This window comes from Chrysemys picta, chromosome 8 (assembly GCF_011386835.1).
Source record: "Chrysemys picta bellii isolate R12L10 chromosome 8, ASM1138683v2, whole genome shotgun sequence".
Lineage (NCBI taxonomy): Eukaryota > Metazoa > Chordata > Testudines > Emydidae > Chrysemys > Chrysemys picta.
In genome coordinates this window covers 104,311,041-104,338,533 of record NC_088798.1, presented here as the reverse complement: position 1 = coordinate 104,338,533, position 27,493 = coordinate 104,311,041, and the positions used below count along the sequence as shown (strand labels likewise).

The 27,493-nt window shown below is 53.5% G+C and overlaps 2 protein-coding genes across 5 annotated transcripts in view; one reads left to right on the top strand and one right to left on the bottom strand.

The window, feature by feature from the left end:
* The first annotated feature begins 85 nt into the window (after positions 1-85).
* CD74 (CD74 molecule) lies at positions 86-12,654 on the top strand. The gene is made up of 9 exons (XM_008166467.4): positions 86-531; positions 4,281-4,456; positions 5,238-5,329; positions 6,260-6,322; positions 6,668-6,763; positions 7,160-7,250; positions 8,594-8,782; positions 10,264-10,338; positions 11,127-12,654. Exons 1-9 carry the CDS (start codon positions 446-448, stop codon positions 11,138-11,140), a joined length of 882 nt encoding a protein of 293 aa, XP_008164689.1. The 5' UTR covers positions 86-445; the 3' UTR covers positions 11,141-12,654.
* Positions 12,655-15,028: 2,374 nt separating this feature from the next.
* The window catches only part of TCOF1 (treacle ribosome biogenesis factor 1), a 35,079-nt gene continuing 22,614 nt past the window's right edge, over positions 15,029-27,493 (bottom strand). For 2 of the 4 annotated variants that reach the window (XM_065556024.1, XM_065556023.1), the window contains 8 exons: positions 26,647-26,859; positions 25,541-25,820; positions 25,130-25,215; positions 23,923-24,142; positions 20,752-21,312; positions 18,702-18,808; positions 17,871-17,910; positions 15,029-15,627 (listed from right to left, as the gene is read on the bottom strand). In XM_065556024.1, the coding sequence (XP_065412096.1) occupies positions 17,875-17,910; positions 18,702-18,808; positions 20,752-21,312; positions 23,923-24,142; positions 25,130-25,215; positions 25,541-25,820; positions 26,647-26,859 (1,503 nt within the window). In that variant the 3' untranslated portion in view covers positions 15,029-15,627; positions 17,871-17,874. The remainder of the gene's footprint in view (positions 15,628-17,870; positions 17,911-18,701; positions 18,809-20,751; positions 21,313-23,922; positions 24,143-25,129; positions 25,216-25,540; positions 25,821-26,646; positions 26,860-27,493) is intronic. The other 2 variants (XM_065556021.1, XM_065556022.1) reach the window with 2 other exon arrangements.

The following is a 27,493-nucleotide window of genomic DNA, read 5'->3' as shown; positions in this document are numbered from 1 at the left end:
CCCTCCAGACATTGGTCCAGTAAAAGAGTTTCCTTCACCCACCTTGTCTCTCTTATATCCATTGGGGATTTGACAATGCGATCACTGTGCTGGTTCCATCCACTCATGCAACTCCAAGATGAGGCCTGTGAATTCAAAGGTTTGCCTAGGAACAAGTGATGCCCTCTGAGTAGCCAATAGGATTATTTCTAATGCCTCACTTTAAATAATAGCCCTGGCTGACGGCTCTATGTGGCTGGACTGGGGGTGGGCCGGCTTTGGTGGGGTATTTCCAACTATTGATATTTTGTAGCTTTCACTTCCTAGTTTTTGTGCTTCAAGAAAGTTCAAGGGAACAGGATCTAGTTTCCTTTTCAGCAGCAACTTAGAGACGGTGCGAGGTGCAGGCAGAGCCCAGAACATCGCCAGCTGCGGAGCAGAAGTCAGCTAGAGGGAAAGAGGCACCATGGAAGACGAAGACAGACGGGACTTGATCTCCACCCAGGAGCGACCTGCTGATGGCGTCATGGCCCCAGACTCTGGAGCACAGAGGTATTCCTCATCTATGTTTTCAATCCCCTTTTATTTCTTTTTTTGGGGGCAGGGGGAGGTAGGGAGGGCTCTGGAAGCAGGAGAAGGAAGGTGGGCTCAGTTAATGGTATGGAGGGGCCATTTAAATCTTGGTAGTGGAAAGCGTGAACTGACGGCGTTTCAAGGGAAATGAGTTCTTCACTGGTTGACCTGACCAGAGTCCCAAGCAGGGTTTGAATGTTGAGCTCAAATTTCCCTTCTTTCTCCTGAACTCAGATATGGCCAGCGGGTTACCTTATTTTAACATGTGGGAGAGTACGGGGGTCTTTAAAAAGCCCAGCGTTCAAGCCCAGCTGCGTGACCGCTTGTGGTATCTGCACAAGGATCTCCCACCCTGCAGGAGGGGCTTTCCACCAACGAGGGGGGGTTGGGAAGCTGTTTTGCCCTTTATTCCTTGCCCCACTCTACACAACTCCCTCGGGAATCTTTGGCCCTATTTGTGACCTGGCCCCGTGGTAACCAAAGCCCGACATGGGAATCATGCAAAATCTCTTGAGTTATTTTATTCCCTTGGCTGGTGGCATCTGTGCCCTGCTCGGCCCTGTTCGTCCCAGTTCCAATGAGCCGTTTAGCCGTGATTCTGCATACCAAATACGCCCTTCTCGTTGTTTGACCAGCATGTGCCTTAGACACCCGTGCAACAGACTTGACCCCACCTGGCTGTGGTGTGCACATGGAAAATTGGGTCTATGGCGGCACAGATCTGACCTGTAAATCAAGCCCCAGCCAGGCAATATTTTTAAATGAGTGCCTTTATTCAACACCCCCTTGACTGCCCCTTTCTGGAAACTCTCCCCTGGAGAATGTGATCTTCTAGGTGCGTAGTGTCCTGGAGCTTGGACAATACAACTTAACTTTGTGCCCCCATCTTCCGCTCAGGGTGCTAGCGATGCTGTTATTTAATATCCAGTGTTTGTGGAATTCCTCTCGGCCTGAAGCATTGCTTGGATCAAACTTCCTGAGCAGATACAGCCCAGAGGAGGGCTGATATCTCCCACTGTCCCTAGCGTTTGTACCAGTATATAGGATCCTAGTGCAAAGGCTTTGAGAAGGAAGGGCTTTCTCCTGTGGTATTCTAAAATTGCTGCATTTGTACAAATCAGTAACCATCCCCTTAGCACAGGGAAATGCAATATTGGGCAGCAGCCAACCTGATACCACACCAGATCAAACAGCCACAGCCACTGGGAAATCAGATGTCTCATGACATCAGGAGTTGCCAGGCAGGATGGTTTGCAGGACGCTCAGAACAGTAACATAGGACGCAGGAGGGAACCTGCTTGACCAGGCCCGGATCAGCTCCAGGCTGAATTTACTTTTTATGTCGCTGTGTGTGTGTCTGTGCTGTAGCAGCCACAGAGAGAGCGCACACAAATTCTGTGTTCTCCAACCGATGGGCCTAATCCTGCAAACTAGCGTGACCAGATGTCCTGATTTTATAGGGACAGTCCTGATTTTTGGGTCTTTCTTATATAGGCTCCTATATATAGGCTCCCGATTTTTCACATTTGCTGTCTGGTCACCCTACTGCAAACCCTTACTTCTTTGAGTAGCCCGTACTCATGTGAGTAGTTCCATTGACGCCAATGGGACTGCTCCGTAAGAGAGTTTGTAGGATCTGCTCCTACAGCGAGACAGCGTGTCTAGCGCAAAGCTTCTTGGAATATTTGTGGCACGCTTTAGTACTTATTGCCTTGGGCCCATCAGCAATTTGCAAGTCTTGCCACCTTGTTAGTAAATGAGGGTCCCTCTCTGATCAATCTAGCTGTCTTTCTAAAACACCCTCCCCCTCCTTCCAATAACACCTGCGAAGAATGAAGGCTGGGTGCAAAAACAGGTAGTTTATGGAACTTGGAGCTTCTTTCTAATAGGTCAGTTCATGGGTGACCTCATCAGTTGCAAGGTAGAAACGTAATTTGGGAGTCTTTTTTGAAACCTGCTTTAATACTAATTTCTGATTGTCAAGCAAGTGGAACTTGGGCAGAGTCCATCCCCAGATACACGCGCACCAGGCCTGCTGCTTTCAGTGGGAGTTGTGTCTGCGTATCTAAGCACAGAGCTGGCCTTTTGCAATAGGACACTGCTCCTCCAGCATTCAGCGAGCTCCCTGCTGGAATGCTTTTGTTTCTAGGACAGCTTTTCAGTCCATTAGTCTCCTAATTATTTCCCTCCCCAGATAATGCGGAGTTGCTCCATGTGCTTTCACCTGGGAGAAAAAGCAAATAGGAGAGTGTAGAAATCATGTCAAATTCTTTATAGAAGTGATATTTTGTTAAGGTTTTTAAAAATGCCTAAAGTTTAGGCTACTAAAATTATAAGTGTGTGAAATGAACTCGCAAAAGAACTATAATCAGTAAATCTAAGTGTATGGAAGACAAAAGAACAGGAAAAAGGAGAGATGAATACAGTGCAAGAAGAGGTGTAGCTGTATGATTATGGTACTTTATCCATTACCCGAAAATAGGAATGGTCTTTCTATACAATCAAATAGTTCTTTATCACCCAGTAATCTCTAGATTCCTTTATCCACGTGAACAAAGCTGATCCCATGAATCAGGGGGTCCACTCTTTTATGTTAAGTTTTGAGTCTGATTTTCCAGAGTCTCCAAATTATATATACATTTTCAATTATAATGCTTGACAACTCTTCTCTCTCTTACGCATGCCATGGGAACAACAGGAACAGTAACGTGGCCAATTTTCTCCATTTCCCCTTCCCCCAACCTAATCTGGATTTCCTCATGCCAAACTGAGGACGCTACCTACGGATCTGATCCAATACCCACTGGAATCAATGGGAGTTTAACTACTGCCTTCAGCTGGCATTGAATCGTGCCCTACCTTGAGAGAACGTGCAAAATATGGAGGCAAAAGGCATTTAACAATTGTGTACATAAACTACACTATACTGACATGCTCACAAAGTATACCATGTACTGCTTCACAACCTCTTCAACTCTTTACTCCATGTGGCCTCTTGGAAGAGTTCTCTTCACAGTCCTAGATGTTTGATATTATTTTCTCCAGCAACCAATCCCCTGCACTCCTACCCCAACAAACACACACACACACACACACACACACACACACACACATACACCGCCATCCCTCTCCACCCCCCACCGTTTAGAAAACTGTTTCACTTCCCCTGCCAGGTCTCACATGGCAAAAAGAGCTCTTAGCGCTTGCGTTTCCACGCAGCATGACAAATGACGACAGTGAGATCTTTTGGCCCGTGAAATCGTCTCCCAAGGAAAACGTTGGAAGTCCCAGTAGTCACGCCGTTTCCATCTAGTTTGGACAAAGTAGCTGATCGGTCCGATCTAACCCAAATCTCCATGGCGTTAGTGTGGGGAGGGCATTGGATGAGTGACGGATGCTTTCAGATGGGCCGGAGCTTGACAGAGCGGAATAGTTCAGTGCCCGGACTCAGGATGGGCCGCCCTGAGAACAATTGTTTTACCACCAAAGAAAATAATTAACAAAACAAAACCCTCCACTGCACATGCATGATGCACATCTCCCGGGGAGAGGAGGAGAGAGAACGAACTCTCAATGCTCTACTGAAAGCTGTGCTGGTCGGTGCTCCAGTACAAGGGTGGTATAAGAACCCCTGGAGAATAGCATATTCTGCACACAGTGTGGCTGACGCGGGCGGCTGCAGCTGGCGTTTGCCGGGCACTAGCCTCCCTCTGCCTTGTATCTTGCAGGAATTACTGCAGCCGTGGAGCCGTTTACTCTGCTGTCTCCATCTTGGTGGCCCTGCTGATTGCCGGCCAGGCCGTCACCGTCTACTTCGTGTATCAGCAGAGTGGCCAGATCAGCAAACTGACCAAGACCTCCCAGAATCTGCAGCTGGAGGCCCTGACCAGGAAACTCCCCCAAAGTGAGTAATTGCCCAGCATGATTGCACTGTCTGGGCACAAGTCTAGGCCAGTTGGGTGTACTTCACAGTCCCAGAGCGCCCCCCTGACTCTCTTGGCCGGTGGAGATCAAGCTCCCCAGAGAGATGGAGGAAAGAGTTCTGGAGCGTGCTATTAACAAGGCTCCTGGAGTCATCTAGACTAGCTCCTGCCCCCCTTCTGGAGACGGTGGTTCCCGTGCTGTCTTACCCTACTGACTCTCGGCATGTTTCCTTCCTTGCCCCCTACTTGTGGAGAGGGGGAAGTGAAACTTGCACGGGTGAGAGTTTTGATCAGAATGGAGGCCATCTGAGCGCTGCTTTATCCTTCCATCCATTTGCGGCGTGTGGGAGGAGGGAGCCCTTGTGGTGCTATTCCTGCCCATCGTGCTGGAGCTCTGGGTGGAACCTACCAAGGAACCATTTATCGCCTCTGCCCCCAACACTAGGCCCTGGGAAACTGGCTGGAGTCTTGCCGGGCTGGCTGGAGCATTGGCCACAGAGTCAGTGACTCCATGTATGTTTCCCAGCCTGGGTTGATAGACTCACACTAGCTCTGCTGGAACTAGCGTGATAAAAATAACAGCCTGGACATTGCAGCGCGGGAACAGCGCAGGATAGGCACTGAGCTCAGGCTGAGGGTGATAAAGTCCCATGAAGCTAAAACACAGGGACCCTGATGCTGATTCGACTCCCGCTTATGGAGACCCTGAGCCCAGAATGGACTTTGGGGGTCCATTCATCTCTCTCTCTCTTTCCTCGGCAGGTGCCAAGCCAACTTCCAAGCTGAGGATGGCAAAGTTCAGCATGCCCATGGTCATGAGGGAGCTGCCACTCGCCCCGAAGGTGGACATGACGGTAAGAGACGTCCCCTGGATCCCTCTGCATGTAGTTTTGGATGCTGCTCTGGCAGGAGTTTCGTTGTCTGTTTGGGAACATGGTTGAGTGGTTTCTTCTAAGCCTTGTGCCATAGGTGCTAGGTGGTCAGCAGTGAGAGAAGCAGAAAGTAGCCCCGGCCATCCCACCTCTGAGACCTCAGCCAGCACCTTGCAATGCACGCTGCTCACCAGCAGCTTGGGCTTCTCTCCAGTGGCTGGGTCTCCTGCTGCTGGTTACTGGGTCCCAACTCCTAGAGGTCTGTTCAGTCCTTGGATCTTCTCCCAACAAGAGTGACACACACGAAGTGCTGCGGAAACCCACCCATTAGTACCTGGATGGCGACCACCATCTCCGACCTGTTGCATTCACACCAGTGACGGAGAGATGAAAGTTCTGTGTCCCGTTCCCCAGGTCCCGGCCCATTCACTCCCCAGAATAAGAGTAGTTGCCTTGCTCTTTCCCCTGAGCTTGTAGGGAGGAGTTTGTGTGCTGAGCCGCTCTCGGACAGTGAGTGAGAAAGGGCCGGGAAAGGGGAGCGGGTTGGAGGTGGTCAGCTTGGTATTTTCCAAAGCTCTTCTGTTCTTCCATGTGCCGTAGACAGGACTGTGCAGGGCTCGCAGGCTTTGAGAAAGGTTCCACTTCCTGGTGGGGTCCAGTATTTCCAGGAATTAGCCTGCCCTGAGGTGAAGGAGAAGTTCTGCTGAAGGTTTTTGTGGTGCAGCGTCCACCCTCACCAGCCTGGCTCCCTGGTAGCCAAGCGACTCTGGGTCTGCCAAAAAGAACCCCCAAGACTGGACATGTCCTGCCCATCCCATTCCAGCTCCAGGCCATCTGCTTTAAGTCTCTGGCTCTACAGCTCCTCGTCCTGACCATCACAACTCCAATTCTCTCTCTCTCTCCCCTCTCTAGCCCCTGGAGAACACGGCCAAGCTTAGCAACAGCACCCCGGATCAAGTCAAACATCTGCTGCTGGTAAGAGCCTCCTCTCTGTTCCTGTGGCTGCCTCTGCCACGCTCACGGGTCTGTCGGCAGCAGCCAGGGATAGTTGGGCACTTCCGCAGACCCACTTCCTTTCAGCCCTATTAGCCTATTGGTTCTTTTGGGCGAGGGGTATGGACTATTAAAGGGCCATTGGATTAGGAGCAGCCTTGCGTTTCTCTCTCTGTCCCTTCATCTGCTGCTCTCATTCGCGTAGGCTCATGGCTCAGTGTTCCCTTGTTCCCAGGGGCCCGGCTTGACGGTGGCAGGTGAGTTCTCTCTGGCTCCCAGGTGTCAGCCTGCTGTTAACGCTGTCCTGTCCCCTTTGTCCTCCTGTAGCGGGCAGACCCCAGCAAGGTGTTCCCTGAGTTAAAGAATAACCTGATGGAGAATCTGAACCACCTGAAGAACACCATGACAGACCGAGACTGGCAGGTGAGTGCTCTCACTCGGTCAGCTGGCTAGTGGACCAGCTGCAGCTCCACCTCCTCCTTTGCGCCCATTCCAGGGAACGGCCTGAACTGGGCTGGGGATGGAATGGGGGTCTCCTGTTGGGAGAATGGCTGCGTTGCATGGTAAAGCACAGCCTGCAGCCGGGCTGCTGTCATGGTTACATGGTTACATTGCAGGGGAGGCTGGGGGTTCACAAGGGACCCCAGTTCTCCTGCTCCTGACTTTGTGCTGCAGACGTGAGAGCACAAAAGCAGGGAGGGCTCCAGGGTCATGCTGAGCAGATGGGGGTAAAGGGGCTATGCCAGTTGTCTGGGGCATTCGTTTTTGTTGGGTGCATTTTATTAACAACGCCTTCTTCCCCTTGTTGGTCTCTTGCAGTCCTTTGAATCCTGGATGCACAAGTGGCTGCTCTTTGAAATGGCCAAAACCCCACAAACTGTGCAACCTACTGAGATCCCAGCAGATGAAGGTATCGGGGTCATGGGTCACCAAACTCCTTTAGGGTAGGAATGGTCAACCCAGGAGATCACTGGCCAAGGTTCAGAGCACCTTGGAGGGCAGTGGAAGCATGTACCCTCTTGGAATGGTTCTGCTCTTTGGTAACTAGGGATCTTTTCCTTCCCCAGAGTCCTCCTGTGTCCCTTTGAGAACCTCATTTTTTGCCAAACTTGTAGTCTTCACCCCATCCTTCAGGCTGCAGGTTATGGTTACTATTGGCCCACTGGGGCACTTCAGGGCCCATCAGCCTGAGGAGTTGCTTTGAGGAATGTCAGGGAAAATCCCAGGGAACAAGGGTTTGAGCTTTGCTGGAGGCCGTACAAAACCCGATGCTATGGGACCGCCTTCCCAAATCCTTGAGGCGGGGTGTGCTGTGAGTCAGCTTTTAGCAGCTAGATTTCCAAAGCCGCATCCTCCGCTGGGAGCAGAGTGGGCCTTAGGCCAATCGCCGCCGCCTTAAGAAAACCTGGAAATAGATCCGTTGACATTTCTGGCTCTTTGCAAACCGGTGGGGCTGGCCCACTGGCTCTTTGCCTCGCAAGGGTTGCTGCTTTGAATTCTGCCCCGTCACAACAGAAGCAAAATTCATTCCACTTCCAGGCTGGGCTGACCCTGGTGTGCCCACATGAAGAGTCTATAAAGAACAATTCATTTTTAATCCCAATTATTGCAGCCAAATGGGGGATTCTCATGGAAGGGGCCCAGTGCCCCGATGAAGGCCCCCCCCCCAGCAATGTGATGCATATGGGAGCATCCTACGGGGATAGACAAGAACCCACTTTTAAACAAGCCTGAAAAGCCTTATAATCACATACAACCCTGTATTGGATCCAAAGGTGAAACGGAGATTTCGCTGAGATGCCTCTCACTTCCTCATCTAGCTGCTTCAGTATGGAGAGCTCCAAGCCTTGATTTCCCAGCCACTTAGTCACTCAGCAGTGGTTGGCTGCATCCCCATGAGCAGAGTTTATATTAATGCTGTCTCCATTAAGCAGCAGCCGTTACCCTTTGTTATCACGAGGCTAAATGGGTTTCCTGGGAGCAATCCCGATAAAGCCGTTGTCCCAGTGAAGTTAGTATATTTTTGCTCAGTGGTATTCCCTATCCCTTCCCACCCTGGGGCGGTGCCAATGGGCCGGCCCAGTGTGGAGAAGTTCTTTGCACAATGTATCCCGCCGCCTCTTCAGTGCTCACGCAAGCAAGCTATTGGATTGGCTGAATAGCCTCAAGGCTTAAGAATGTTGGTAAGATCCCAGCGGGGTGGGGGGGAGAATAAAACATACTCATGGGTATTTCCTGTGCTTGTTGCTTTAGTGCAATCTAAGTGCCAGGCGGAATCAAGTTTTAGTGGTGTCTACCCGGGTCGGTTCCGCCCCCAGTGTGACGAACATGGTGACTATCTTCCCAAGCAGTGCCATTCCAGCACGGGGTACTGTTGGTGCGTCTACAAAAATGGCACCAAGATCGAAGGCACTGAGACCCGTGGAAAGCTGGACTGCCCTGGTAGGAGCTTATTTCACGTTGGCCAGCCAGGGGAAGGGGAGAGGAGCACATGTGCATGTTTGACGCTGCCTATGATCTCGTGTGTTCTAGCTCCGCTAAGCCGATGAGTGCAGTGGGCGTTGTGTCCAGGAGCGGCGCCAGGGTTTTCGGTGCCCTAGGCAGGGGTTCTTCCGCGCTCCCGGTCGTCATCGGCAATTCTGCGGTGGGGGTGGTCCTTCCGTGCTCCCGGTCTTCGGGGCACTTCGGCGGCGGGTCCCGGAGCGAGTGGAGGACCCGCCGCAGAATTGCCGCCGAAGACCCGGAGCGCGGAAGGACCCCACGCCGCCGAATTGCCGCCCCCCCCCAAATCCTGGTGCCCTAGGCAACTGCCTAGGTCACCTAAATGGAAGCGCCGGCCCTGGTTGTGTCAATGCGGGGCCATTGGCCTGGCTGGTAAATCAATCAGTCTGGGAAAGTCGAATGCAGCCCAGAGCGTTCATTGGGAAACAGGATTCAGGGCACTGCAGTGCTCCTGCATCTGTACTGGGTCCTGATCCTGCAAACTCCTGAGCACGTTCAATTGTCATGGAAGTCAGCGGAGCTGTTTTTTAGACACACCGAGCACCCACAACTCCAAAGGAAACCCAGGAAAATTGTGACTACTCACCAACTGGCCCTGTGGGAGTTTTGGGTGTTCAGCATCAACCAGCAGGTGCTCAGCGCCTGGCAAGATCAGACCCTAGGTCATCACTGGGAAGAACCCAGATAACACAATAGGAAATGCAGGCCTATTAGAAGCAAATATAGGGCGGAGGATCGTAGACATGGACAAATGATAGAGGGTGAGATTGCACTGCCTATGTCTGCCCAGAGTTGGCTGAAGAATGGGAACTATCCCCTTTGCTGCGTTCTCACTCCCCCATATCCTGGGAGACCATTGATTCCCTGCTACTGGGCGCCCTTATGTTGCTACCATCTTGTCTGAATGGAGCACTCTGAAAATGTATGAACTGAAGCTTCCGCCCTTGTTGGCTTAGTCAAATGGGGATAGCTGTCACCGTTCCAGCCCGGCCTGGCCAGCACTCATCTCAGAGAACCAGAGCAGAAGGACTATCTCAGCTGTGTCCAGACTCCAGTCTGGGCCCACACACGGCCAGTGCCCCACAGAACCTTCCCTGAAGAAATGAAGGGTCTTTGCTCTCAGAGGCGGGGGAAGCGATCCACGAATCCCCGAGCTCCCCGTTTTCATCCCATCGCTGAAGGCGGCGACCCCAAATATGGCTGTTAGCCTGACACACACACAGAGAAGTGAGGTGTCTAAAACTCCTTGGTGAATCAGACACTCAGGAAAATCAGAGCCCACACGTCAGTGTGTAGGGCAGGTTCTGATGAATACATGCATGTAATGATGATCCAGGCTAGCACAAAGCGTCCTAGGTGTGTTGGTAGCCTGTCTCAGGCGTGCTATAAAATGCCCAATCTCTTGCTGTGTCTTGCTGCAGTTACTCCGAGCGGTTTGGAAACCGAAGAACTGATGTATTCGGGTGTAGATCTGCTGAAGCTGGATTCTGGGAAAGGTGAGAGTCTGAGCCAGCCTAGACTCGGCGAGGGGATGGGGAGAGTTGGCTGATTAGAGTCCTAGGCCCAGTGGCCGGGTGACATGATGCCGTGTGGCATAGGGATGATCAGGAATAAGCAAGAGAGAGGAAGGAAGGCCCTTTGCTGTCTGGGCTGTAGCCATGTTTCGGGGTCTCGCCACCCTCCTCAAACTAATGAGGCCCAAATGAAGGACACAGGGAAAATAGCACCGGCAGCTAAACATAATGCGAGCGCTATTTCTTTCAAATGAAATAAATGCTTTGTCCCACTCGGGTCTGCAGCTCAGCATCCCTGCAGTAAATCATTCCTGCTATAACACCAGGTTGATCTGGGCTGGGGGATAGATGACAAGTATGGATATCCCAGAAGCAGGGGGGCAAAGGCCTTCGCAGATCTGGGCCACCTATCCAATGGAATCGGGAGCAGCACGGAAAAGTGCCATTTGGATTTTTATTTTCTTGCTGCGGTGTGGGGGGCTTTAAGGCTGGCACCCGTGGCTGCATGGCCAGGTGGCACCCGTGGCTGCATGGCCAGGTGTATGGACTCTGGACGGGAGTGAAATCTAGACTTCGCCTGTCACGTCACTTCACGTGACTCGTGTCAATCCAGCTGGAGAGGTGCTTTGTATTGGCCTCACCCTGACGGTGATTGGAGCAGAAGAAAGCAATGATTGGATTGTTGCTTCACCGAAACCCAGCCGGATGCAGTGTGTATCACTTCCTGGGTTCAGGTCTATCTAATTTCCTCCCTCTTTTCTCCCTCCTAGAACCTGCCAAGTAGAAGAGGACGCAGAGGCCTGGCACCTTCTGTCTCTGCCTCCAGTTTGCAGAGTTACCGCTCACATTCTTGCTCTATTTCACTCACGCTTTTAAATTGCTTTCCTGAATTACAGCAGCAGCCGCTGAGTGCCTCTGTTCAGGCATTGAGTAATATTGATCGTCTTAGCAGGAGATCCAAATGGGTAGATTATAGATCCTTGTCCGCCAAACCCAGTGCCTCTCCCTGTACCAAGATGTGCTGTAGCAAGCCAGCAAAATATTAGGACTTTTAGTGGAGAAAAGATGCAGTGCCCCCCTGAACTGCAATCAAAGGCAGGCGAAGGATAAAGCTCTTAGCGCTTTCTTGGCTAATCAGAGCACATTAGCAGCTGCATGTATAACCACAGGTGTCTGAATAGCGATGGGGCATGTGCAGTACCACTGCTCCTGTAACATCAGCACTGGCCAATGGGAAGAGGGGATCCAGGTCCAAAACATGGTCAATTTCAATTGGATTATCTCCGTGTATTGTTAATTAGATACTCTGGACATGATCCTTCCCTCCCTTACAGCGGTGGAGCTCCATTGACTTCAGTGGAGTTATTTCCGGTTTACACCAGTGTATGTGAGGAGAATCAGGCCCTATGTTCGCTTATCTATGGCTCTGAGGGTCTGGATGAGTTCTCAAACCATGGTCTTGGGATGGTCAGCCACTGGTGCAGACTTGACTGGTTGTTCCAAGAAAAAGAACCAAGTGTTTGTGTGTGTAGGGGGATGTCCATAAGGTTCTGCCTGCCAGAGCATTGAATGATAATGCTGGGGTGTGTCTGGATCTCTCTTCAGTGCAACCTCCAAATTCACTGAACCTGCCAGCAGCTCTTAAACATGTATTCAAGGCTGATAAGTAGCACAGGTCTTCTCTCCCCCTTCCTAAAGGACCAAACTGGGGTAGGCAGTATCCCACCCTCTGAAGCACATGCTATTCCAGATTACATGGTCAGGAGCATTCAGCCACTGAAATCCCGATTGCTTGAGCAATGCTTTGCGCTTCAGCACAGTGTTAGAGAGCTTAGTTTGAGAACCTGGCTAGCAGTGGGTTCGCAGCGCCTCCGGGTCCATGGGTCACCTCGGCGTGGTGGGGAAAATCTAATCAAGAAGGCGGAAGGCAAGGTTTGAGAATGCTCACGCTAAAGAATGGGCCAGTGGCCTTTCCTCACGCTGAACAGACATGAAATGCAGCAGCAATGAACTCTGATCTTCTTAACCAAATTAAGTGGGCTGCAGAGGGACATTAGCATACTAGAGGAATGCAGGCTTCCTTTATTTCTGAAACAGGCAAATGAGTTTATATGGCTGTATTTCCCCATCCCCCGCTTCACCCTGGTAGTTGGTAGGATCTTTGTTGAACAGGTAACGTAATAGCTAATCTTGGAACTAGAACGGTGTGTTTTGAATGTATTTGGCCGTTACAGCATAACCAAACTCACAAGGCTGATGATTTCAAATAAACTTTTAATAATGACCGCCACTAAAAAACTGCCTGGAAGCTATTTAACAAGCATTTCTCGGTCAGGCCAGGGTCTTGTTAAAGTAGCTGGCAAGGCAGATGTTACTCAAACTAGATCTCTAGCAAGTGTATCCGTTCCACTGCCTACGTGGACTTGCCCGGGTACGTCTAGGTGTGTATCTCCCTCCTGTTCTCCACAGCCTGGCCCTAGTGACGATCACTTTCCATAGGACACAGCAGCATTGGTCAGGCCCCTAGATGTTTTTCATAGGTAGCAGCTGGTGGGTGCTTTCCCTGAAGTGGGGGCTGGAACATCTCCCATCCGTCAGGCACCAGCCAGCACAAAGAGTAGATGAGGCCTTAGGGCTGGGAACAACTTATCTCCCGCTCTGGCCCAGATGTGTGGAGAACCTTTTCCACTGCTCCAACTCGGTGCTTGCATAGCCATGGCCACAGACTTCCTGCCTGGGCCTGGTGCTCCTTTTTCCTTTCACTTTTAAAGGCACATGGGCTGCATTTTGCAGCTGGAGTCAATTCATTTTAACTGCACAGACCTGGGATTGATTGATTGGTTTTCACTCCACTTGGTAAAATGAGGCCGGGGCAGTGGAGGCGGGCGAGGGACGAGCAGGCGTTTGTGGAGTGGTGCTATTGCAGGGGAAGAACTCGGGGGGCAAAGGGGCTGCTGAAGGCTGCCCAGGCCAAAGGTGGTGTCTGAGCTCTGCCTCTCAGTGCTTGGCCCGTTCCCCCAGCAGCACAAAGGGGCTTGTTTCACACCAGAGACTGAGGAACAGCAGTGCCTCTTTCTCTCCCCACGGAGGTAAAATACCCAGGGCAGGTAGCTCTTTGTACCCCATCCCCTGCCAGGGCAGCTGTATCAGCCTCATATTATGAACCCCTGGGGTCTGTATGGCTGACACAGCTCTGTCCTTCCAAGGCAGGCAAATGCTGTTATTGACCAACTGCTCCCCTCTCCCCTCCTTGCGTGGGTTATGTCTTTGGGGCCTGCTGAAGAAACCCGAGAAAGCAGGAGCATGGTGAAGTACGGTTTTATAGGGTGGTAGGCTCCCCTGGAGCAGCCTTCAGCCCCTGGAGTCCGCATTAGCTTTGGAGGCGCTCAGCCAATGGGTGAGAGGAATTCTAGAGAACCTCTTGCCCCCTGAGCTCTGACGCCCATGTGGGCTGGGACCAGCGATCCCCTTTATGATTTGCATGTTCACCCAGGCAACTTAGTGCGTGAGCAGAGGCTGCTGCGTGCCTGACCCCAGTACCTCCCTCCTTACCTAGGGGCCCAACTCCAGCTGTGAAGAGGAGGGTGGTCTCTGCCACCCCTGGCCCTGAAGTGGGGGCTGCTAATTAGCACCTCCTGGGCTGGTGGGTTCCATGATGTGAATCTGGACCAAGGTAACATACAGACCCATTTTGCACTGGCTCCCACACCCAGCCATCAGAGAGCAGCAGCTTGTGGTCCCAGCCCGTGGGTCTGCCGTTGAACCTTTCAGCTCCAGCTCCCATCAAGTCACCCCTGGTCTCCCCACCCCACTCTGCCCCATCCCTGGGCAGTAGGTCAAGAGTCTAGTGCTTCTGCAATGCCTGGTCAGCCGGAGGGTCTCTAAACAACCATTCCTACTAGCCTAACAGAGCAGGCCACAGCTCACTCATTTTCTCCACCCATCACCCCTGAGGTCTTGTCCTCGCCACAAGAGAGAGGTGTGTTCTTAACTCCCGTTAACTAACTCCAGCTAAAAGCCCCGAGAAGACAAGGCAGTTTATAATTTTCAGCCACCATAGCTGAGTGAATTAAAGCTAGGGGCCAGGGAGGGAAAGAGAGCCTTGTCTTTTCCTAGGCATACTAGCTTTTGCATGCTGGCAGTGTAGCATGCAGTAAGAAAGCACCACTTTCCTAGAATATCAGGGTTGGAAGGGACCTCAGGAGGTCATCTAGTCCAACCCCCTGCTCAAAGCAGGACCAATTCCCAACTAAATCATCCCAGCCAGGGCTTTGTCAAGCCTGACCTTATAAAACCTCTAAGGAAGGAGATTCCACCACCTCCCTAGGTAACCCATTCCAGTGCTTCACCCCCCTCCTAGGGAAAAAGTTTTTCCTAATATCCAACCTAAACCTCCCCGACTGCAACTTGAGACCATTACTCCTTGTATGTATAGCAAAGACAAGGTCTCATGGTTATTCAGCCAGACCCAAGGATCTGACCCACAGATACTTTTTATTGCCCCCCCTTAGAGTCTAGACTGCTGGGGCCTCACCTGCTTTCAACTTTCAGTAAAGCAATCCTCAACTCCTATTGGACGAGCAGCCGTATCCACCCATACGTTAGGAAGGGCTTAAACACCCTCGTTCCCTTTAAAAGTGTTGCCCTTCCTGGAGCCCAGTCAGGGACACTCTTCCAATCAAAATCAATTTTATTTCTGTGTTCCATCAAAAACAAAAACCCAAGAACGCAGCCTAGGCCAAGAGGGCCTTGTGCTTGAATACAGCCTCTGACAGGACCTAGGAGGGAATACCAAGAGAACCTGGTTTTAAAGTTATATTATAAAGTGAACCCAAAAGCTGTTAAAGTAGGTAGCAAAAAGACAGACACCGCGATCACAGAAAGATTGGAAGTTTCTCTTAAAAAATATAGCTCTGGAGAGAGATTGCTGCATATCACTTCTAAGAGGGGAAATGTTGCACTTATTCCCTCTGCCCAAGGGGCTGCTCCGATTGCCTCCTTTCGTTTGGTTACAGTGCAACGGCTGGGGGGTTCCGGGGGAGCAATATGCACTTAAGTCCATTCCCAGCCAGGCAGTGGACGAGGCAGCAAAGTACAATGCTTGGCTCTAAAAGTCACAGTTAAAAGAAGTTATAAATTAAGATTTAGAAGTTTAAAGTATTTTCTTTTTCTTTAAAAAAAATAATAGAAGAGAGTTTTAATCCGCTTTCTGATGAGCTTTCTTCCACCCCTTCGTCATTCGTTTGTCGGCGGCCGTCCGAGGGAGGTGCTCTAGAGGGGAAGAAAAGATTTTATTATTTCTTCTCTAAGTCCATCCCCCAGAGATGGAAAGGCCTAGTACCAGGCCACAAAGTGACCAGCGAACTCCCCTAAGCAAGTACCCCCCCTTCATAGAGGGGTAGTGCGATCTGCTCTTACATCTCCCCCAGCCTCAACTTCTTTTTAAAAGGCTTATTAATTCTACAAACAGCCAGGACAAAGGAGCTTCCCTCGGGCTTGTATCCAAAAGCTAAAAAGGTCCTTGGCTTGGAATTTTGGATGCTGGATTCTCGCTCCTAGGGCTTGGTGCCCTTGTGCTAGAGAAATGGAGCTCCAAGCTCCAAATGCATTTTGGTCCCCAAGGCGGCAGGAGGAAGTTTGAGAGTAAGCCTTGCACCTCCATCCCCCCAGCACTGGCAATCGTGTGCCACCCTGGGAACCAGCCCGTCAGTTGAGCAGGAAGTAAAGATCCCAGAGAAAGGTCAATAACTAAGAGAGATGGACAAATTCCCCCATGACCAGTAGCACCTTCACTTCTATTGTCTAAGTTAGGGTTACCATATTTTGTGCCTCCAAATGGAGGACACTCCACGGCCCCCGGCCCCGCCCCCAGCCCCACCCAACCCCGCCCCCTCCCCAAAGTCTCCGCCCCCTCCCCTGCTTCCCGCGAATATTTGATTCGCGGGAAGCCTGAAGCAGGTAAGGGGGGGGTGGGGGGAGGAGGCGCGGCCCAGGCTGCCCCCCCGGCGTTTCCAGCCTGGGTCAGCTCGGGCCCTGGGGTGCCGGCCCCCGCCGACCACCCCCGGCTCCCCGCGGGCCCGGCTCCCCCGGCTCCCCGCCGGCCCGGCTGACCTCCCGATTTTCCCGGACATGCCCGGCTTTTGGGGATTTCCCCCCGGACGGGGATTTGAGCCCCCAAAATCCGGACATGTCCGGGAAAATCCGGACGTATGGTAACCCTATCTAAGTTCAAACTTCCCTCATGCTCTGCGAGGAGCTGGGGGCAGAGTCCTACGCTGTCTGAATAGGGCAAGTAACGCCAGCGACACAGAAGTCTTTGACCACAGATAAAGGGGGCCAGCGGCACTTGCAGCTGGTGCAGCGAGGAAGCCGGAAAGCTGACTACAGCACTGCCAGTGCTCGGGTGAGATGCAAGGCTGGCTGGCACTGGAGCCAGCCCAGTGCTGAGCGTGCTAAATCTGAGCCCTTGGATTGGCTGGCTGTTCCATTTGCCTGCCTCCTGGGACTGAATAACCAAATCAGAGCTGTTCAATCTGGAGCCATTCTCCTGGGGAGGGAGGAGCTAAAGAGCCCAGCAGCTCAGGGTGACTCCGCCCCCTACTCTCCTGGGAGCAATGGGGACAGGCAGGCACCTGTGCTTCTCCCCTACTCTAGCACCTGGCGGCGGGGGGGGGAGGGGGGAGGGAGGGAGGAGGAGAGAAAGAAGAGAGATAAACAATCAGAGCAGACTCAGAAAACATGCAATGTACTGTCTTAAAAATAAATAAATAAAACCACCCCCACCCCGTGATTTTTGACCTCTTGAGGCTGGCAATGCTGTGACCAGAGAGGTGCAGCTCCTGCACAGCCTATCTCTGGTGACAATTAGGAACCGTCTGGAAGGTTCTGGGGCCAGCCGTTAAGCTCAGGGGCAGGTGCACAGCCAGCCAGCTGGGGAAGACTTGCTTATACTTCCTGGCACTACGGCTGCCCTTAGGGACCAAAACCACCGGGGCTGGGGGAATTCCGGATCCTGTGCTGGGAGCAGAGGCCCAGATGCGAGTCCTGCACAGACAGACCTTCAGAGAACTGACGGGCATCACGAGCTGTCCTGTCACCATTGCTTAACGCTGTGGATCCAGTTGTTTTCAGAGCCATGCCCTGTGGTGACCCATTCCTGGTGAACCCCGTGAAAACCGAACGTGTACATCAGGAGAAAAAGGTCCCATCTCGCCCTCTTCCCACTGAAAGCTTGGGCAGGACTTCAAGGGGGAAAAGACTGAGCCTTGCATGGTGCTTTTTCCACACAACTTCTTCCTATGCACAGGCATGGGTCCATTCTCCCTGGCAGACGGGTGCGCACACACACACACACACACCCACTCCGGCACGGAGGTTGCTTGTTAAAGGCTATGTTTTAAAACAGGCAGAGTCAGGTGCCACAGAACCGCTCCTCGTCACCAAAGAATACAGAAATGGGCTCAGGGTTTGGAGTTCAAAGAGCTAATGACACATTGTCCCCATGGCCCACGTACCTGCTCACAAGGATCCCTCGAGCTCAGCAACTTTCTTCTTCTAGGAAATAAATAAATAAATCTGTAAAACCCCCATATGAACTGGGCCCAGCAGAGCCAATTCTGTAGCCCGTGACAGTTGTTGGAGGCTTCCTTGCTAACTCCATAGAAATTAACATTGCCTCCCCACAGACAGTTTCATTGGGTGGCTTAGATCAGCTTTCCAGTTGTCCAGCAGCTCTGTTCCCATGGCTACTCCTCTCTCCTGCCTCCCCCACCCCCCCCAACACACTTTTTAGCCGAGTGATTCATTTCTCTCCACAAAGGGATTGCAGAGCCTGCTGGGAAGCGCAGCCAGGGACTCCCCACTGCACTGCCCCAGCGTGATCTCTTTGCCCCCTGGAGCAAAGCTCTCTCTATCCGCAGGAGCAGGGCGGCATGGAGCGTTCCCTCCACGCACAGGGGGGCACTCAGGCAGGAGTGAGTGGGTCGGTCGCTAATGCGCTGTCACCACTAAGCATTAGCACAGCAAGGGAAAATCCCATTCCCTCCAGCAGGGCCAGCCCCTGCCCCTCTCAGCACCCACCCGCCCCCACGCAGGTCAGAGGGGGCGTCTGAAACGAAGACTAGGTCAGTCCATCCCTCTCCAACACCACTGACGCCGCCACGCCTTGAAGGGGCCAGCTGTAGGGTGCAGCCCTGTCCAACCGGGTGCTGCCGATGAGATGCTGGAGAAGGGAGCCCCAGATGCTGATCGTTTTGTGCTCTGGGTACCTGCCCACTAGGGACAAGACAGAAGCCAGCCTTCTCCCACCCAGCTCTGGGGGGATGGAAGCGCACATACACACCCACCTTTTTTTTCTTTTTTTTGTGGGTGGAAGCAGACCCGTCCGTGCTTGGCTCCACTCCAGATGCAGCCTTCTTGCTTTTCTTCTTCTTGTCTTTCACAGTCTTCTTCTCTGGGAGAGACAAAAGGACCCGGGTGCATGTGAAAGGGGACAGGGTCAGAGCTGCCCTGGGGATCAGATACTGCTGAGAGGCTGGGGGAAAGAGGGGTGTCTCTGCCTCACCCAGTGAGCTTTGACTGTGCCCGTGCTAGCAGCTGCCCCAGCCTTGCCCTGCATTGCTCCATCAGGATAGCAGTGAACGCACAGCCCTGTCCTGCCGCTCAGGGCCCACCAGCGCCCAAGGGACATGTCGAGAGGGAAGCTGCCGTGCCTTTGAGAGCACACCCCGTTCTATCCCACACTGCACTGGGCACATGCAGGCGTCTCTCGGGCTGGAGACACAGATGGGGGCAGCAGCAGCTTGGGTCTGGGCTAACATTTCAGCCCGCTCACATGGACTGGGCACAACTATGTGGTGACATGGTCCAGGGCACATTTCCACCGCAGCTGATACTGCAAAGCGAACTGGGGGTTCTCCGAGATGGGGCCTGTGGGGAGGTGGGGGGGCAGGCTGGGAGGTCACTGGCACCAAATACACATACAATTAAGAAACAGAAGAGCAACCTGTTCTAAGAAGTCTTAATTTTTGCAGGGCTGGAGCGTCCCTTCACCAGCCCACAAATGCCCACCTGGGACAGCCTGTCCATCTACCCCACGCTGCGCTGCCGGGCCCCTCTCCCAGATGAGGAGTTGGATTTTTGCATGACAGAAACCCCAGCAGATACTGTTCGATCCTCCTCTCCCTTTTCTGTCCTTTATTCCGGCCCCTCCCTCCGGGCGCCGACACCGCTAGTCCGCAGTCCTGCGCTCCGCCAGCCGCCGGGGGAATCTGCAAGGCACTGGCGCGGAAGGCAAAGCCAGAGCAGGGGCTACCGGCGGGGCAGGAACTGCTCTTTTAATTGGAAGTGACAAACAGCAGCCTTGCTCCATTCTCTCTCTCTCGCCCCCCGGGCAGCGTTAACGGCACTGAATCATCTTCCGCGATCGCTGTGGCTCACTGCCACGCTGGAACGTACAGTAACGATATGCAGCCAGGCAGGGGCCGCTGTGCAGAGCGGGAGTGGCAGTGACAGCTCAATGCAGAGCCTTTCCAACAGAGGGAAAAGGGTTTGTCACGGAGCTGCCGTTTCCGAGCAGCGCCGAGAACACCCAGCTCATCAGCGCTTCTGCCATTGCCCAGAGTGTTTTAAACTCAGGGAGCTGGCGCTGATCACAACCCCAACCTCCATCCTGCCTGGCTGGGAACTTCACCCTCCCTGTTTCTTCGAACGTGCCCATGTGGCCTCTGTCAGGCACCAGCTGGGAGCTGGCACTGCCAGCCAGCTTGGCTTCAGCCCTTTAGGGCTGGGCAGGCACTCAAAACACTGCAGGGTTTCACCGGTGTCCCCTGGAACAGCGCTGTAAAGCTTGTAACTGGCGGCAGCTTGCCCCGTCCTGGTCTCATGGCATGCGCGAGGCCTGCCGACGGGTCCTGCTGTTATGCAGAGTAGGGAAGGGAGGGGGCCCAGAGCAAGGGGCGGGGCATAAGGGCATTTCTGGAGAAGGGGCGGAAGCAGACAAACTCCTCCCTCCAAGCATCGCTGCGACGGACTAGCAACGGCGGCAGTACAGCTCTGCGGACAGACACGTGCCCGACCCGTAAGCCAGGCAGATGTGCAGGCCACAGTCGGGAGCAGAGCTCCTCACTGCCCGCAGCCACCTTTTAACAGCAGAGTCGTTCTCTGACCCGGGTTAACATTCATTCAGGCGCTTGCTTCACTAGTTCAGCTCAACCCTGGACTGGATTTGGGGGGCAGCATCTGAGCCCCAAGCGAACCCTTAGGAACCAGACCCTGGGGTGCCATTTAGGGGATCCGGCAGCAGAGACCAGCGTTGGGGTGAGCACCAGGCACTAGCCTGTCTAGAGAGGAGCGGTGACAGTCGAACTGGGCGAGGGACAGCACCAGGGCCCTTACTTTTACTGGCTTTCTTCTTCTTCTCCTTGCTGCCCGCTGGTTTCTCCCCTTTGCTTTTCTTCTTTTTGGGAGTCTCGAGGCTGCTTTTCAGCTTCTTCGGCTTGGGCTCCGTGGGGCCGGCCTCCCCTGCCGCCAGCTTCCTTTTCACAGAGGATTTCTGCTTCTTGTTCTCTTTGTCCCCACACTTTGGTGCTTTCGCTGCTTTCAGAGCCTTGGCTGATGCCGCGGGAGTTTTCTTCGCCTTCTTCTGCTTCTTCTTCCCTCCCCCCAGCTCCCCTGGCGCTTGCCCGCCCGGAGCCTTGGCAGCAGTGGTAACCCCGTCTTCGCTGTCGCTCGCCAAGCTCTCACTCTCTGACTGAGCGATGGACAGCAGAGCATACGGCGACGGCGTCTCCGGAGCACCCTGAGGACCGCCAGCATTCTGAGCCACCGCCAGGGCTTTCTTTGCCCGCGAGGCTTTGTGACCGGCACCTCCTTCTCCCGCTTTCCCTGCCGCCGTCTCTTTGCTAGAGGCCACTTTTGAGGTGACCGCTTCTGCCCCAGAAGAGGACAACTTGCTCTCTGTAGACACAATTGAAATAAGAGGATTTAGGGAAGAGATTTGGTTATGACCCAACCAGCTCCAGGGAGGCTGGTGTTTAAGAGACGCCTCCAGTCCCCGCCCCCAGACAGTGTAATGTGCAGGTACTCGTGTCGTATAGAAATAGTCACTAATCTCCCCAGAAACATAATGGTGTATTGTTACAGGGCTCTATGGAGGGGGGCTGAGGGGGGGGACTGCATTAACTCAGAGTACAAAAGCCAGGCTTGGGCTACAAATTAAAGAGTCCAAAGGGCTCATAAGAACGTAAGAATGGCCGAACCGGGTCAGACCAGATGCTTCAGAGGGAATGAACAGAACAGGTCCCTCCATTTTGAGAGTAGATTCTAGATCACAGTGGTCCCTTGCAGTCATCTAGTCTGACCTCCTGAACATCACAGGCCACAACACAGCTGTGGAGGGAGGATATGGACGAAACCCAACAGATCTTTCAGTCTTGGGTTTCTACTGTTCACTTACAACCACTGAATGGCGGTGGGGAGAAAGGTTTTTAACCATACAAAAATGATTAGGGGCATGGAACGGATGCCCTATGAGGAGAGATTAATAAGACTGGGACTTTTCAGCTTGGAAAAGAGACGACTAAAGGGCAATATGGTTGAGGTCTATAAAATCATGACTGGTCTGGAGAAAGTAGATAAGGAAGTGTTATTTACTCCTTCTCCTAACACATGAACTAGAGGTCACCAAATGAAATTAATAGGCAGCAGGTTTAAAATAAAGAAAAGGAAGTATTTTTTTCACACAATGCACAGTCAGTCTGTGGAACTCTTTGCCAGAGGATGTTGAAGGCCAAGACTATAACTGGGTTAAAAAAAAAAAAAAACAACAACACTAGATAAGTTCATGGAAGATCGGTCCATCAATGGCTATTAGCCAGGATGGGCAGGGATGGTGTCCCGAGCCTCTGTTTGCCAGAAGCCGAGAATGGGTGACAGGGGGTGCATCACTTGGAATGAACAGAACAGGTCATCATCCTCTGGGGCACCAGGCATTGACCACTGTCGGAGGACAGGATACTGGGCTAGATGGACCTTTGGTCTGACCCAGTATGGCCGTTCTTATGTTCATACATTCTGTTTCAATCATCCATCCAAATAGCTCTGTTCCCTTGTGTTTCCCTTTGGCTTGCCCTTCCCCAAATAAACATTTCTGAATGACACGTAACAGGGACAGCTCCATGGAATATGTAGCAGGCAGGTATTTTGTTGGTAGCATTTGATAAAGTGATTCTTAAATCGGCATTTATCAAGCGTTGACACATTTTCCAATCAAAAATGGTTCCCAGGAGAAGTGCAGCATATATTTGAAGAGAGAAACACCTCCCAAGTTATCAGGTTAGAGAGCGCTCATTGCTAGCTGGTCTTTGACTTCAGAAATAAGTTTGGCAACTATCACTAGAAATGTTAGTTAAATTTCATGATTCAGAATAGCCATGCACATGGGAACACCTTGTAAGCTGTATAACTGAGCAGTTGTATGCTTCTCAAACATCCAACCACCCCATCCCGAAAGGATGCAGAAGCCTAGAACAGCTTGCAATGTTTCTGGAGGTGTCCAGCAGGGGGCAGCAGCAGACTGTCACAGTAAAGGACAATGTGGGCTTGTGATTCACACTCTTCACCTGGATTCGGATTTCAGAGATGGAGAAGACCTATTAGGTCATCTACTCCAGCCCGTGCCAATGCAGATTTGTCCCCCCAGCAGGGCTGGCACAACCCATTAGGTGACCTAGGCGGTCACCTAGGGCGCTACAATTTGGGGGGCGGCAACCGCGGCGGTATTTCAGCGGCGGAACCTTCCGCCGCCTCTGTGGCGGGCGGCATTTCGGAGCGGGACCCTCCGCCGCCTAGGGCGGCAGAAAAGCTGGCGGCGCTCCTGCCCCCCAGCATATATTCTCCAAGCTCATCTAGAAGTCCCAGCTGATGGAGTTTCCACCACTTCCCTTGGGAGATTACTCCATGGTCTAAGGGGTCCGGAGCCCTGATACAGTGCATGTTTAGGAACCAGCTCTAAAGCTGCTCAGGTTTGTGAGCTAGATCACAGCCTAGGACAGGGGTCTTAAACACGTGGCCTGCGGGGTTATTTCCTGTGGCCGCCAAGCTCCCCTCCCCCGCCGCCCCCGCTCTTCTGCCTACCTCTAGGCACTTCCCACCACCAAACAGCTGTTTGGTGGAGCTTAGCGCTTTCCAGGAGGGAGGGGAAGGAGCGGGGAGAGACGCGCTCAGGGGAGGAGGCGGAGAAGAGGCAGGACAGGGGCGGGGATTTGGGGAAGGGGTTGGAATGGGGGTAGGGAGGGGGCGGGGCAAGGGCAGGACCTCATGGAAGGGGTGGACTGGGGGTGGGGGCTTTTGTACCTTTATATAGAATCATAGAATATCAGGGTTGGAAGGGACCTCAGGAGGTTATCTAGTCCAACCCCCTGCTCAGAGCAGGACCAATCCCCAGGCAGACTTTTGCCCCAGATCCCTAAATGGCCCCCTCAAGGATTGATGAAAAGGTGTCAGTGATGCAGCCGTCATGTGGCCCTCTTAGTGATTTGAGTTTGAGATCCCTGGCCTAGGACTAACCTGCCTTCTGTTTGGCTGACGTCTTCTCAGCATCCGTATCGGAGTCACTGCTGTCACTCTCCGAGACGTCGGGCAGGGCTGCTTTCCCGGGTTTGGCGAGGGCGCTGGCAGCAGCTGCTGCTTTTCTACGCCCTGGTTTGGGGGAGGTCAGGGGAGCAGGTTTTTGTGCTTGGGGTGTTGCTGGAGCTTTAGGAAGACCTAGATAACCTGTTAGAAGGGACTGAAGAGCACACACACACACGCTGAGTGAGACACGCAGTCGCCGGGGCTGAACCCTCTTGCCTCCACCCGGGACATTTTAACTGCCGCCCCTTGAGCGGCCCTCCAGGGTGGCAGGCTCCCCTCAGGCGCCCTTCGTGATTTGGGGCCACTTGGAAGTGGAGAGACAGCAGCAAAGTGCACCTACCAACACAAGACACAGGGAGACCAGGGGTTTGTAGGGAGCCCACAGAACCCTTTGGCTCTACCCCTCTGCTCCATTATTAGCCCCTCTGCTGTACCACGCACCGGGCCATGGAGGTGGGTACAGGAGCGTGCTAGGGGGTACCCCGGTGGTGGGGCGTGGCACAGCTGGGGCAGCACACGGAACGGAACCCAAACAGGGAGGTTATGTATATGGCCGCTTGACGAGTTTATGACATATGTCGTAATCCACTGCATATTTGCTCCTTTGTTCTCTCCCTGTTAAGCCAGCCTAGGGGAGGTTATGGACTATCAGTGCATTCCTACGCTTGCATGCAAAGCTGATGTATTACAGATGTACTGCGCTCCCTAGATATTACTAATAAAGGGGGTTTACTGGCTTAGACATGGGTTTAGTTACAAATAAAAGTTGCTGCTAGGAGCCTGGCTAGTTTCCCAGGTTTGGCTAGTTCAGTGCTGCAGGGCACCAGGTTCCCCATACGGGCCTTTTGATTCGACGGCCACGTCAGTACAGCACCAGGCCAGGGCAGAGCAGCAGCGGCGCTGCGATTTGTCCGTCGACTTGCAGGAGCATTCCAAACACCCGAGCTCAAAGCCTTCTCCCCTCTCTGCCCCAGGGCCGGGAGGCATCTGAAGCCCAGCACCCTGAGCGGGTGCAAGTCTAGGACTCCAGGGCAGCAGCCGCCGTTTCCCCCGGTGCTGAATCTGGCCCGGCGTCTGCTCCATCTCACAGAGCAGAGGAGAAAGGCGACAGCCCTGGCCCACAGGGTACGGGACCCCTCACCTGCGAAGGCTGCTGTTCTTCCTCGCTGGACTCCGAGGAGGTGCTGGCGGCCTCCTTCGTCGCTCCCTGCTTCCGGGGCGCCCCTGCTGGAGAAGCAAAGTGCTCAGTGAAGGCCTCCTGCCGGTACAGCACAGCGCGCACCTGACCGGGGAGCGCCCCAGCTCTCTCTCTGGGCACCCCTCCCCGATATAGGCTGTTGTGGGGCTCCCCAGAGACGCAAGCTCCAGAGCGGCCGCTCCTCCACAAGGAGCCTGCTGCGGCTTCTTGTCACTCACAGCCTCGTGTGTTAGCGAGACCCATCCCGCCAGCTAAGCCGGGCCCAGTGCACAGCGAACACTTGTTCTCCGCGCTGCTCGCCGGGCCGGCAGCCCCCAACCACTACTGGAAGTCCCCCAGAGCCGCGTCTCTTACCAGGCCTCAGAGGTCGCTTGGCCGTGTCCTCCTCCTCGCTGTCGGAGGAACTGCTGCTGTCCGGGCTCTCCTGCCCTTTGCCGGGTGCCGGGGGCACAGCCTGGCTCTGGGTGGCTCTGCCTGCAGCGCGAAGTCCTGCTTTTCCCACGGCTGCGACGGGACCTTTGCCCTTGGCAGAAGGGGTCAGCAAGGCAGGGGCATTTGCTTGCGCGCTCTCCCCTGCGGGGGCAGCGGCTTTACCTGAGGCAGCCCCGTGCTTCAAGCAGGAAGGAGGAAGAGGCTGAGGGGAGGGAGAAGGAAACAAGGAACATTTTAGACAAACAGGGGGTGGGGGATTCAGACCTTCCCTGAGCTTTCCAGAGCAGCCAGCATACCCCGAAGGCAGGGAGCTTCATGGTGAGGGTTTAGATGATCTGAGGGGGTGAGGGGAGTCTCTTTCCCATGGGGCACGTCACTTCACCTCCGTGACTCAGTTTCCCCACGGGCACACTGAGGGAAATGCCACCTGCCTCACCGGCGGGGCTGAGGAAGCTCAGATACCCAAGGCAGTCTGTAAAAGGAGTTAGGATCCTCAAATCGAAGGTGCGACCAAACTGCAGAGTCTCGTCAGTATCAGAGGGAGGAGAACGCCCTTGGGAACACAGCTCGTGCCCGCTACTCCTCAGTCTGCGGCAGGGGCCGCAGCAGCTCAAATCAAAGACAGACGGAGAGGGATAGAGCTGGTCTGGTCCCTCCAGATCTTTACTGTAAAGAGGTGCAGGGGAAGCTACGAGACAGCACTGACGCGAGCCCAGAGCCATTATCTGGGAGGCAGCCAGCAAGACAGGCCTGCGGGGAACGGCTGGCAGCTGAAAAGGAAGTTTTCAGCTCGGCGCTCTTACCACGAAGGAGCCCATCTGAGGGGGAGCCCTGCAGCCTCCTCAGGCAAGTTGACAGGGATTTTCTTTTTCCTCCCTGCATCATGGTAACTGTGCTTAACGTGGCTGTTAAAATCGCGCCGCAAACCTCCGAGGACACTCCGCCAGTCCAGGCCTACAGGCTCCAGCGCTGCTAGGTCTCCCCGCAGCGCCGCATGTCGCCCTGCACACTCTGCACTTCTCCCTTACCTGTCTTGCAGGCTTCTCTTCCTCCTCGCTCTCCGAGGAACCTGAGCTCGAGCTCTCGGACGCTGGGCCAACTGCGGCAGCAGCTGCTTTCGCCGGGCTGCTGGCCACCCTGTTGGCCCCTTTCCCAGTGGGCAGCGTGGGCCTGGCCGTGCCGGCCGTTGTGCCCAAAGGCTTGGCGGCTGGGGCAGGTTTAGGTTTCACCTGGGCCGGTTGCTAGGCCAGACAAGAAAGGAGGAAAGTCAAGACAGAGTAGCAACTTTTACAGAAATACAGCAACAGAGGCGAGGAGCCTGGAAGTCCAGGGAACCAAACCCCATTTTGCAGGAGGACAATGCATAGCCAAGTAAGCCTCTCTGTTCAGATCCCAGGCTGATGGGGACATACCGAGATAGAGAACAGGATACGTGTTCTCCCACTCTTTTCCTACACCCCACGTGGTTTATGATGATGGTTAAGAAGAAGCCATAGCATTTCATCACAGCCCAGGCCTAGCACCTCCCCAAATGGGAGGGCAGTGGCCAACGGGGGACGACGGGACAGCCTTGGAAGGAGCACCTTGCTCCGGGGAGTAGACCATTGGCAGAAGCAAGTGAATACAAAGAGGAGGACAGGTGAAGCGATCAGTCTCCTGGTATCAGTTACAAGCCAGTCTACGTGTGTGGCCTCCCCAACTCAGCAGACACCCAAGCTTCAACGTGCCGGGCTCTGTGGGATCTCTCACGTTTCTCGAATACGACATTTGGTGCGAGATGCCATCCAGGGGGCTGTGGATCCAAGGTGCCTTTAAAAACATTTTCAGCTGTGATTTGAGAGCTCAAAATCACAGTGACTACTTTTACGTACCTCT

What these genes read in the sequence shown, in the direction of transcription:
- CD74 (XM_008166467.4), top strand. Translation starts at nt 446, where the DNA reads ATGGAAGACGAAGACAGACGGGACTTGATCTCCACCCAGGAGCGACCT. An exon ending in AAGTCAAACATCTGCTGCTG is followed by an intron (nt 6,323 to 6,667) that starts GTAAGAGCCTCC and finishes GTCCTCCTGTAG; the next exon opens with CGGGCAGACCCCAGCAAGGT. An exon ending in TGGAAAGCTGGACTGCCCTG is followed by an intron (nt 8,783 to 10,263) that starts GTAGGAGCTTAT and finishes GTCTTGCTGCAG; the next exon opens with TTACTCCGAGCGGTTTGGAA.